Source organism: Balaenoptera physalus, assembly GCF_965194825.1.
Source record: "Balaenoptera physalus genome assembly, chromosome: 8".
NCBI lineage: Eukaryota > Metazoa > Chordata > Mammalia > Artiodactyla > Balaenopteridae > Balaenoptera > Balaenoptera physalus.
Window position 1 is genome coordinate 110,705,436 of NC_138887.1, and position 13,294 is coordinate 110,718,729.

Here is a 13,294-nt window from a genome sequence, read left to right on the forward strand (position 1 = left end):
TGGCTTGGAACAGAAAGAGCAAGAGGGAGAAGAGTAGTGAATGAGCTGAGAGAGGTAGTAAAATCGGCAGTGGGGGAGGGAGGGTTGTGGTGGTGGTCGCATTACAAGGACTATTATAAGGACTTTGGCTTCCTTTCTGCATGAAATGTGAAGACACTGGAGGAGCAGAGGAGCAACATAATCTGACCAAAGTCTTCAAAGGACCCCTCTGGCTGCTGTGCTGAGAGCAAACCGAAGGCGGGTAAGGGTGGAAGCAAGGCACTCATGCAGCCAAGAGATAACTGTGGCTTGAATCAGGGTGATAGCAGAATAGGTGATGAGAAGCTGTAAGAGTCTAGATATACTTTAAAGATAGAGCCAACAGGAGTTGATTAATAGATTGGTTGTATGGTATGAGAAAAAGAAAGGAGTCAAAAATTAAGTACAAAATGTCAGGCATAAGCAGCCTAAGAACAGAGTTGCCAGTTACTGAGATGAAAAGACTGTCGGAAGGGCAGGCTTGAGGAAAAAGATCAGGACCTCAGAATCAGACATGTTAAATTTGAGATGTCCATTAGACAATCAAGCGATGTTGAGCACACAGTTAGATATGACAGTCTGGAGTTCAGAGGAAATGAACTGGCTGGAGACTGGAATAGAAAAGGTAATTAAATGGTATTTTAACTCATGAAACTGGATGAGATTACCAAAGGAACGTAATCCCTGGACTATTCCAATATTTAGAGAGGTTAAGGAGTTGAAAAAGAACTAGCTGAGAAGGAACAGACAGTAAGGAGAAGGAAAATCAGGAGAATATGATTTAAAGTAGTGCTTCTCAAACTTTACTATGTATACAAATCACTTAGGGATCTTGTTAAAATGTAGTCTTCAATTCAGGAGATCTGGGGTGGTGCCTAAAATGTGTCATTTGAAAAGGCTCCCAGGTGGTAGAGTTTAAAGGATTAAGAAGAGGTTTCATGAAAAAGAGTGTGATCAAATGCATTATATATTTCTGATGGGTCAAAAAGATTGAGGACTGAGTATTTAACCCTTGGATCTAGCAACATGGTAATTATCTTATTCAGAGACATTTCAGTGAAGTGTCAGGGGCAAAAAAGCCTGATTGGAGTGGAGTCCAAGACAAAAGGGGAGGGAAGAAAATTAGAGAGTGCATATCAACAACTCTGTTGAGAAGTTTTACTATAAAAGAAACAAGAGGAATGAGGTGATAGCTTCAGAGGGAAGTGGGATCAAGGAAGGGACCTCCACAACTTTTTTATTATGAAAATTTTTAATCATAGAGAAAAATTAAAAGAAGAGTACAATAAATACCCTGGTGCCCTCCACCTAGGTTCAACAATTGTCAACATTCTTCCAAATGTGCATGATAAGAAAGATGTTTTAAAATGGGAGAAAATCCAGTAGAAAAGGAAAATCTGATAATGTACAGGAGAGAGCCACTCAAAAGATGTCAGTGAGTAGGAGAAAGGGGAGGGAATCTAGTGCACAAAACTGAAGGACTGGCTTTTACTCTTAGTGATAAAACAGAAAAACTGAGCATGAATGTAGGTAGGTAGGTAGATATTGTGGTGGGTGCTTCTAATTTTCTTAATGAAATGGCAAGCAAGGTTACCAGCTGACAGTTCTTGGAGAAGAGGTGTTGGAGAACTGAGGATAAAGGAAGTATGACAGTGTCTACGAGAGAGGAAGAGCAAAAAACCAGGGAAGGGAAAGTATGATTGCTGCATGGCATTAAGGGCCCACTTGAGGTGTTGAAAGGATTGACTAAACTGAAGAAGCAGAACAGTGCAGAGTTTAAGGAAATACACTCTGAAGCCAAAAGGCTTGTGGCAAGTCACTTGGCCTTTTAAACTGTAGTTTCTCCATCAGTAAGTAGGGGATAATAATAGGATATACCTCACAGGGTTGTTGAGGATTAATTGAGATAGTATACATAAAGTACACAGAACAGTGTCTGGCACAAAGTATTATGTAATTGCTAAATATATCACTGTATATAAAAAACCACAAAACATAGTTGGTATAAAAAAAAGAGTGAGTTACTAGTAGTATCAGAGCTGGAGTCAGAACATAATATTTATTGATCAGTAAAGATGTCTAAAATAAGAGCAAGTAAAAAAAAAAAGGTAAAACCAGTGTGATTCCATATTTAAAACGACAACAACAAACCACTGTATACAGTATTAAAATACAGAATTCTGAAAAGATACACAATACTACACATCAAAACACTAATGGTACTTCTCTCTCAGTGGAGTATTGGTGCTTATTTATGTTTACATTTTCTAAATTTTCTATAATGATTATGTATTTCCTTATAATACCTTATATTTTAAAATTAAGAAAAACTGCAACAAAGGCTAATGTAGAAATCACTTATTCTCACCATACTTAACCCTGTTAAATTTTTACACATTTGCCTCCTGTCTTTTTCAAAAATTTATACCTGTAAAAAGGTTGTGAAAGTAAAACACAACTGTAGAATCTTTTTAATTAAAAGCCAGAAACCACGAGAACTTTATATAGGTAAAGCTAAAGCCCCTCTCCTTGATAGCTATCCCCATCTTGACCCCTTTTTGCCATTCCTGGAGACAACAACTACTGAGCTTGGCATATACCTTCTAATCTTTGCTTTAATACTTCTACATACATATATGTAAGACTTAAAAAATATATATGTAATGTTTTGTTTTTAAAATTTTACATGGGCTCATGCTACAGCTTGCTTTTCTCATTGGACATATTGTAAAGCTGATGTTGATACATATATTATTCATTTCTGCTATGTATTCTTTCCCTGCACATATGTGTCCTCTACTAATGGACATTTATGTTTCCAATTTTCCACTATTATATATTTTCCTGTAATACATCTCTTCCTATACACATCTCTTGGAACAAAAGCTGGTGTTTCTTGGGAGTAGACCAGACACTTCACCTTTCAACAGATAACTTCCAAAATGTCCCCAGGGTGGTTGGTTGCATCAGGAGTGTCCCAGTAAGCAATTCCCCTAACCTTTATCAACACTTAACCTTGCCAGAATTGAGGAATTTTGCCAATTCCAGTGGGTAAAGCATAGTGTACTTCTTTTAATTTGCATTGTTTGTGATTATCAGCATCCTCCTCTCAATTACTGTTTTTATCTACCAGAAAATGACGTTTGCTATAATAATTCTTCGATTAATCAGAATTATTTTCAATCATTAATACATGTTCACCATCTTCTCAGCTTCAATTCATCCTTCTATCTTTCCTGTAACTAGGTTTACTTATGAGTAAAAGGAGGCATACGCTTCATTATTTTAAAAAGTAAATTGTGAGGATTTATCCCCAAATTATTTTTAATCACCTTATATACAGAATATAACACTTCTGTGAGTAAACAACAGACCAGAACCTTTTCTTTGTGCCTCCTTGATTTAACATTTAGTCAATTTTCTAATAAAGCTAAATTTAAAATTATAAACAAATATTAGACTGAAATGAAAAGTCCTGCAAAGAAACAGCACGATAGACTGACGAGCCCTGAAATTTCTTTAGTTAACATTATTCTTTAAAATACCCTGGCCCTTAGGCTGAATCAATGACTATCAGGTGAGAAGATGATAAACATACCACATGAATCCTGATTCCTAAGAGTGAGTCTTCAATTATCTACCACTAGAATAGCTCTGCTCTCTTAAAGTTAACCTAGGAATCAGAAATGATCTTTTACTGAAGAGAGAGAACAGAACCACACAGGAGAAATGTCACTCATTCACCATGTGCTTATATTCTATAATCCAATAAAGGTGACATATTTGAAAGTCCCAATGATTCAACCTTCCTAATTACTAAAGTTTTTATCTTATGAATGACTGTGACCTTAGTACTTTATACAATGAGATAGGATGCTCTTATTCTGCTTATACCCTGTGACTTTAGAGTTAATTTTGCAAAGTAGAAAAGATCACTTTCAACAGCATCTGGAAATCATGCAGGGGGCAGACTATTTTGAAATGAGGGCTGTGCAGAAGTACATTATTAAGCAGCTATTTAAATAGTCTATGGAGTTACTGGTCAGCTACATCTAGCCTGTTCTGTTCTTTGTGAAATGATGGTGCAAGACAAGGGAAGAGGAACCCGACATTTAAAAGTTTAATAATTGCAAGGAAAGTAATTTCCAGTGTACTGTAAATATCAGCACTTTAACATTTTAAATTGTTAACTGTGAATGTTCCTTATAAAGCATCTGTTCTTGTTTCATAGATAGAAAATCTTCTTTTATCTCTGAGAAAACTGATAGGGTTTTTTTGGGGGGGTGGGTATCTCTTCTCCTTGCATTGTGTTTGTTTATTCCTAGTTGCCTTTTCCCCCACTTGTTCTCTCTCACTGGCATCAGAGACTTTCCCTCTGATGTCTGGTAATTGAGAGATAATTTGTCTTTACTCAAATTGAGACTAAAAGGCTACGGAAATCTTTGAGCATACAGATGGACTTCTTGTTTTTGAACTCCCATGTACTCCCATCTAGGTGGAATCCCTGATATCACTACCTTTGGGTCTTTACTCTTGGCTGATAAGATTCCTCAGACAAAACTCTTCCAATCTCCTGCCTGAAGGGGAAGGTTTGGCTGCCAGCAGTCCGGGAAGCAAATGAAAAGAGAGTACTGGGGAACTCTCTGTTCATCACTCAGTAAGCAGTCACTCACCACCGCCCCCCCCCCCCCCAATTTCCCCCTATGTCCTGGGTCCAGAGAGTTTCTCCCCTCTCCAGAGGATACATTTCCAGTGTACTGCCAGGGTAGGGATGGGGTATCTACCCAGTGGCACAGAGCAGGAGAAGGGATTTAGAGAAACATTTCAGACAGGCCTTTTCATTTATGTACTCTTCCTCCTCCAGAGATAACCTCACAGTGCCAATTCTTGAGACTTGAGAATTCTGTGGTACAAATCAGGGTGGTTTCCATTTTTCCACAGTCAGTTAATAATTTAGTTTTTTTGGGTGTACTATGTCCATTATCACTTCTCCATCTGCTTTCTAGCTTCTAAAATGTTACTGCTATTCTTTTCTTCCTCTCTGTTTTCTCCATCTTTATATGTTCATGCTTCAAAACAATTTTCATTATTATAGTTTTGGTGGCGTTTCAAGAGAGCAAAAACCTGTCACCTTAACCTGAAAATCACATAGCCACTTTAATAAGAGGATTTGCAATCTGCCAAAGCCTTCAGAAACTAAAGATGTGTTGGTACATTTAACCCCAGTTGTATATATTGTCTTATAAAGAACCAAAGGGAATTGTATCTTCTTTGGTTAAATTTAAGCTGGTAATAAAAAATATAATCTGTTAGAAGGCTTACATTTTATAATTAATACTTTTTCAGCTATTAAAATATAGGATAAACTGACGGGATGATCTACATTCATAGCCAGACATACTCATCATATAGTAAGTGTTACTTAAAAATGTAAGCAAAGTATTTTAGAGAAATTAATTGACTGTAAAACTTTATACTTATCGATCCCAAACTGTAAAGTAAGGGGAAAATATTGCCTCTTAACTAACTATTCCCCAGACCACAGAACGATTCCAAGTTGATAGTGTTCTTCTCTCCTGTCACTTCTTACCTTAATCGACACTGGCACTTCACTGCCTCATTACTGTTTCTAAAACAATTTTTAATACTATTCTCTGTTGCCTCTGTATATAGCAAAAGCATTTTCCCCTCTGTTATTCTTTTATTACTTCTTTGACTATTTTTCCCTTTCTTGACATTTCTCAGTTTTGGTATGACAAGGATGTGACTGCTTTCTCTTCCAGAAGGTAAACCTATCAATAATATGCAGTTGTGTGTAATCATGGTTTCATTTTTAAATTTTTGTAATATGTATCTATCATAGGCCAGGCCTTGTTCTAGGCATTAGAGATAAAACAATGAACAAAACAAGACCCCTGCTCTTGTACAGCTTGTATTCTAGTGGGGATGACAAACAATAAACAAATATGTTATATGGAATTGGGTGTTAAAAACAAGAATGGGGTATAGAGTGACAGAGTGGGGCAGGAAAATGTTATATAAGGTGATCAGAGAAGGCTTCCTTTAAAAGGCAACATTTGAACAGAGACATAAGAGAGAAGCTCTATGAGTATTTGTGGCATGAGTACTTATCCCCAAAAGAAAATAACATGTACAAAGGCCCTAAGGAAAGAGCATGCTTGGCCTGCTGAAGAAACAGCAAAGAGACTGGTGGGGTGGGAGCAGAACAAGCTTTGTTTCTCTCTCAATGTTTACCATTCTGGCCAAGGTTTACTCTTTGCAAGAAATGTTTTAAAAATTAATTAATTAATTAATTAATTGGCTGCGTTGAGTCTTCATTGCTGTGCGTGCGGGCTTTCTCTAGTTGCCACGAGCAGGGGCTACTCTTCGTTGCGGTGCACGGGCTTCTCATTGTGGTGGCTTGTCTTGTTGCGGCGTGCAGGCTCTAGGTGCGCGGCCTTCAGTAGTTGCGGCACGTGGGCTCAGTAGTTGTGGCTCGCGGGCTCTAGAGCACAGGCTCAGTAGCTGTGGCCCATAGGCTTAGTTGCTCCGCGGCATGTGGGATCCTCCCAGAACAGGGCTCAAACCCGTGTCTCCTGCATTGGCAGGCGGATTCTTAACCACTGTGCCACCAGGGAAGCCCCTCTTTGCAAGATTTTAATATAATCTTTCAGATTTGAACAGATTCAGATTCAGATTCAGAGGTGGGATTGTTTTTAAGTCTACTGGATAAGTGGTAATGTTATTGAATAAGGTAATAATTTGCTGCAATAAGGATTTTGGCTGAATACAGGTTTATAAACAATCTAAATTACAGATACATTGTCTAGTTTTGAGACAGAGAGGGTAGGACAGTGGGAAGATTTAACAGCTAGATCTGGTTTTGAGTCTTGGTTCTATGCTTATTTGCCATAAATGATCCTGAGTCAGAGTTTTCGGCATTAGTACACGTATACTCTTTTACCTTTTTTATTCTAATTTTATAATGTAAAAGCAGTATAGTGGTTATAGTGGTTACAGGGAAAGAATAATGGTTTGGGAGTCAAAAATTCTGAGTTAAACACCTTTGCTGCTGCTTATTAAATGTGGAGTCTAGACAAGTCATTTAGAAGCCTCAGTTTCCTTATCTGTAAACAAAATAAAAATATCTACTTCATAACATTATGAAGATTAAATGACATAATTGCCTATGCATGTGAAAGCCATTTGTATACTATAAAATGTTAAATTAACTTAAGATACATGCATATTTTTAAACTACCTATGGAACTTTCAAACATATTTTATTCACTTAAATTTTTTCATCTAAGTGCTTTCAAAATTTATTTAATTTTACCTTTTGATTTACCTGTTTATTTGTACTTGCATGCAAAATTTATCCTTCGTAGTCAGTTTCCTATTTTGGCTCATGATAAATTTTATAGAGTAACTTTTTATCTTTTAAATTACACAGCAAAATTCAATGGATATGAACAAGTCAACTTGAAATCCTCAAAAAGGATCAAAATGTGGACTTTCATTTTACTTTACTTTTACTTTATTTCATGCAGATGATCATTTTGCAACAGAAAATGTGGGTACATGGAAAAAATAATTTGAAAGGATAACTAACAATCATTTTATATACTTCAATAACTGTTAATGACTTTTTAGTGGGTTTTTTTTTTTTTGGCCTATTTTTGTCTTTTGAGCCCTTATTGCTTAGCTAAATTACAGCATGCTAAACATAAATTTGTAGTCACATATTTATTATCAAATATTTGATATATGTTTTGAAGACTATACCAGCGAGAGACTATTTTGTTTCTTAATATCATATTGCTAGCCATTAGTTAGAAGTGTCTACATGCTGCTGGACAGTAACTGAAGATGTAAGTCAAAAGAATAATAGCTAAAACCTTTAAACTGTCCTCAATGGTCTTCAAAAGTAACTTACAAGAGATTTAACAGAATGGAACTTACTCCATGCCCTGTGCAGTCTGCCGTGCAATATCTATAAGTTTGATCATCTCGAATTTGGTCTCAATGATGTGGAGATGATGATACAAGCTGGAGCCCTCACACCACTGGGTAACAATAGCCAGTTGTGGCTTTGTTGAATAACCCATGAAGAGTAGGATATTCACATGTCGAGTTTTCCTGTAAAAAGAAATGTGACAGTAAATAGTAAATGTTGATAAACTTTAGCAAATGTTAAAAAAGAGGGCCGAAGCAGTCTACTTATTAATAAGATGTTGTCAGAAAAAGGTATTTTTAAAAAAGCCAACAGAAGGATAAATTTAGAAGAGACTTTAGGAATTGTCTAGTCTAACATCCTACCCTTTCATAAACATCTTTTTTAGTATACCTCATAGACAGGCAACTAGAGATTCCTTAAATACCTTCAATTATGGGAAGTTTATCACTGAGACTGTAGCCTGTTCCCACTACTCTTTTTCTTTCTTTCTTTTTTAAATTTTTTTGGTTGTACTGCGCGGCATGTGGGATCTTAGTTCCTCAACCAGGGATCAAACCTGTGCCCCCTGCAGTGGAAGTTTGCAGTCCTAACCACTGGACCACCAGGAAAGTCCCCTCTTTTTTTTCTTTTAAAGTGGTTCTAGTATTAGTAAAAGTTTAGGTTGAGAAAAAATCATTTTCCTACAACTTCCGCCACTGGATTCCCTGTTCTGCTCTCTGCAATGAAACAGAGTAAGTTTACACCCTCTTGAACGTAACAGCCTTCTATGGACCCAAATATTCTCAGTTCTGCTGACTATTTTCTCCCTAAGTTATAGTTCCAGAATCCTCCCCATCTAAGTTGTCCTTGCCTGGACACATTCTAGTTTGTTAACTTTCCTCAAGTTCCAGGGCTTGATACAATCTCTAAATGTGTTCTGATAAGCTTAGAATTTTGAGAGCATTGTCTCCATAAGTGGAAGTATTACTTCTTGTGATCAGAACACTATATTTCCATTAATTCACTCTAGGATTAATATTTCTATCAGCTGTACCATATAATATTGCATACCACTTAAAAGAATACAGTTAAAGACAAAATATACTCAGACAAACTTTGTTTTATTCATTTTAAGTAAATCTGTAAAGCTAACAGTGGCTACCACTGGAAAACATAAGTTGATCAAGATAACTTCTCTGGAAAACGTGATTCACACAAGCTCACCTGAGTACTCCTACTTCATTTTTGAAGGCCTGTAACTGCTGAGGTGTGGGTGCTGTCACATTCAACATTTTCACTGCCACATCACCTAAAAGGTAATTGCCATTCCAAATGTCATTCCAATTTTTTAAAATTTAAAAATATAAAAAAATCTAGGGTAATTTCACTAATTACCACGGCCTTAAAAATATACCATTATAAAACTGCAAATAAATTATACCTTAACTTCTTAAACTGCATTAATTTTCTAAGGATAAAAACTAAACTAACAATAATATTCCTATACTAGTATTTCAAAATACCAATCCAAAAAAATAGCCAATCTCATTTTTCCCCTGGAAATTTAGTTTAACCAATCAAACACCCATGATATTTTCCTAGTTATTTAACAAAACTAAATTAGACACATTCACTAACTGAATGTTAAAACTGCAGTTGACAGGCCCAATGGAACTTGGCTGAAATAGAAAACTGCAGACTTCTTTATCAGAGTATTTAACACCTTTTCAAATCCATGGATCACTTGTTGCTTCTTACTTAGGAAAATTATTTAAAAAACACAAAACTGTATGTGAAACAGGTACAATTCTTACACATTGCCAAAGGGTGTATAAATTGGTACAACCACTTGAAACACTGTTGGCAGTACCTACTACGGGCCCCACAATTCTTTCCTAGGTATATACCAACCAACTTGGACACATGTGTTCACCAAACGACAGGTACTAAGAATACTCATAGAAGCAGCATCCATAATCGCCCCAAACTGGAAACTATTCAAATGCTCATCACACAGTAGATAGTCATGCTACAGTCACACAATGAACACTATATAGAGAATGAATAACCTACAACTACATACAGTAATATAGATGAATCTTATAAACAATATTGAGTAAAAAGGACCAGATACAAAGGAGTACATCCTGTATTATTTCTGTTTAGGTCAGGACAGTGGTTGCCCTTGGGGGCAGAGGGCATAAGGAGGACTTCTAGAGTGCTGGTAATGTCCTGTTTATTGAACAGTGTGTTGACTTTGTGAAATTTTAGCTACTTGTACACTTATGTGTACTTTTTCGCATGTATATTTCAATATAATTAAACTAACTTACTGATTTTTCCTGATTATCAAATAAAGCGCTTATAGTAAAAAAAAAATCAAACTTAAAATTAAAAAATTAAACATTTTGAAAGCAAAAGGAATAAAATTAAAATCTCCCATAATCATGTCACTCTGAAATGACCATTGTTATTAACCTATTGATGTATACCCTACTAGGCTTTTATATGTATGCAGTATAAATATTTATAAATACATATGAAAAAGGCAACCTAAAAAGATATATACTAAAATACTGATGGTCATTTAAAAAATTATGTTATATATATTTATATGTAGCATCATAATATGGGATATTATACATGCTGCTTTTAAAATATACCACATACACCTTTCCATAAAATAGACATCTACCATACCATTTTAATTTCTATATAATCATATATGGAGGTTATCAATTTATTTATTCCTTCCTCTATTAATGAGCACTTAAGTTATTTCCATTTTTCATTAATATCAAATCTCTAATGAATATACTTGCACACACATGTTTGTTCCTGTTCTACAAATGGAATTGTTGGCTCTATATATGTATTGCCAAACTGCCCTCCAGAAAATTCATAGCAATTTATGTTTCCACCAGCAGCATTACAATCGCAACTCTAAATATAATCAATTAAAAAAAAAAAACTTGGTCCATTTGATTATCTTTTCAAAGAAAGATAAGTCATTTGAGAGGCAATAATGATTTCTATTTTTTGAATTTGCAATTCTTTCACAACTAGTGAGACTGAACATTTTTTATATGTTTACTGCCCAGTCTTTCCTTTGGTAAGTACTCTTTTTGTATGTTTACTTGTGGTTTATAATACAAATAAAATTACCAGCAGAAAGACTTATAAAATAAAAACAAATCTTGGGGACTAGCTCATCTGGAGGATTATCATCTTTAAAAATTATTACTGTAGTATAATGATTAAACTTCTGGCTGCTGTGAATCCAGTTTTTATTTCCCATAATTTCTGTTATAAACCTTTGGAGGACTCTTGCATCTGATCAAAATTACCTTAATGATGCAAACAGTGAATACTCCCTTTGATATTTTTTTATAAAAGTTATTATATTCTATTATTATAATTTGTGACAAGGTCACTGTATTACATACATACCATGCCACTTTCCCTTGTAGACTGTCCCAAATGACCCGGATCCAATTCTTTGTCCCACCGTGATCTGCCCATCAGGAATCTCCCAATCGTCACTTGAATCCCGTCTACCAAGTGTTTTCTTGATAAAAATAGTGCAAAAGTCAAGCCAAGGCAAACAAAAAAGGAAAATCTTATGCTTCACACTAAGTACATTTCCCTATTCCTGAAAGGGACATAAGTTAGGAAGAGAGCAAGAACTTTGGAAAAAACAACAAAAAAAACCCCATACTCTAGAGGAATAATAGAAGGATGATTCTTACAATATAGAACTTAAGTTTAAGACCTAAGTCAGTATTAGGGTGGAAATAGTTTATTAAAAAATAAAAATTATTTATTGGGTATGAGCAGAAATGTTACTATTATTAAATTTTATTATTAAAAATCAATAAAATAAAGCGGCTTTTTTATCATTTGGAAGACTACTAGGAGCAAGATAAGTGCTATACGTTTGTGACTAGTTTTGGCTCCAAAGGCCAAAAAGTTAAGTTAACGTACTATGGCTGTTGATAATCTAATTACTTTCTCCCAGTCAGTGCTAAATTTCCTCATATATCTTATCTGACCCAATCTCTCTCAAAAAAAATTATCAACATATACAATCACTTTGGGATGATAAAGGACCCACACATCCAACATATACTATTGCTAAAATGATTAGTTTTTAATATAGATTTAATTTACAGCAGACAGTCAATTTTTCCTTAGGGAAGAATGTCCTTTGGTAGATATTTGTATTTCAGACCAACTCTTTAGAACATGCATGCCTAATCATGCCTCCTAAAATACTAGCTTACTCTCTTTCCATAGTTTAGAAACAGAACACTATTCCTGCTCTTCCAAAACTGCCTTTTACTCAATTATATTAGAGTTGAGAGCAAAAATGAGTGTTGCGTTTTGTTTTTAAGCGAAAAACTATCAGCTCTTAAATTTATTTGATTATGGGAATTCTGTGTCAAATATGGACATATATGCCACTATATATCATATATCTAAAAGGTGACAATACATTTGCCTATGACTTCTAAGAAGACAGAACTTAGAGGAAAAAAGATATCATATACTCTCACCATTCGATTCCTGTCTTCTGAGGATGAAGATGACTTCCTTTCTCGCTGAGGTCCTGGAGATTTCTGTAATGCTTTCACATTAGTGAGTGAGCCAGGTAATGAGGCAGGGGGCGTGGCAGATAAACCTGTGGTTGATCCTAAGTTAGCGAAAGGGAAATGTGTCTATTAAAGGAGGATCAAGTACATTAGCTTATTGGGGGCAGAGGGTAGAGGGAGATTTAGACTTATTTTAAAAATGCAGTATATGTTCTAATACAGACCATTTGGAAAGGACAGGCAAAAAAGGAGCCTCATTTGGTGACTAGCTTTAAATTAAAAAACTATAATTTCTTTCAGTTTTATACTTTTAGCTTTCTGGTCAATTTCATGACCTTTAAAACGTCTGATTACAGATATATACTTTGTTTATTGGTGCAGAGTCTAGGAGAAAAATAATCTTTTTAAAATAAGAGATAAACACTAAAAAATACTCCCAAGTTTTTTCTTTGATCAAAAAACAAGAAGCAAAATCAACTTAAAAGCGAATATATAAAATAAACTTTAAATTATGTTACCTTAACAGCTTATCAGTAAAATAAAAAGATAGAAATTCCCCAAATGGAAACATATTCTAATAACGGCCATAATGTTGACATTACCTGGCTCTTTCGTATTAGCCACTAAAATTTTTAAAAATCCTATACTACATACTATACTATTTAAGAGTGAGAGATACTGGTCACTTTCATTGGTTCCTGGAGGCTTATTTTGCTAAACAAAGATGAATTTTACCTGCATAACAAAG

At 35.1% G+C, this 13,294-nt stretch overlaps 1 protein-coding gene across 7 annotated transcripts in view; it reads right to left on the reverse strand.

The window, feature by feature from the left end:
* Positions 1-13,294, reverse strand: part of BRAF (B-Raf proto-oncogene, serine/threonine kinase) — a 159,744-nt gene that overhangs the window by 35,673 nt on the left and 110,777 nt on the right. For all 7 annotated transcript variants that reach the window (XM_082472957.1, XM_082472960.1, XM_082472959.1 and 4 more), the window contains 4 exons: positions 12,511-12,647; positions 11,405-11,522; positions 9,179-9,263; positions 7,981-8,157 (listed from right to left, as the gene is read on the reverse strand). In XM_082472957.1, the coding sequence (XP_082329083.1) occupies positions 7,981-8,157; positions 9,179-9,263; positions 11,405-11,522; positions 12,511-12,647 (517 nt within the window). The remainder of the gene's footprint in view (positions 1-7,980; positions 8,158-9,178; positions 9,264-11,404; positions 11,523-12,510; positions 12,648-13,294) is intronic.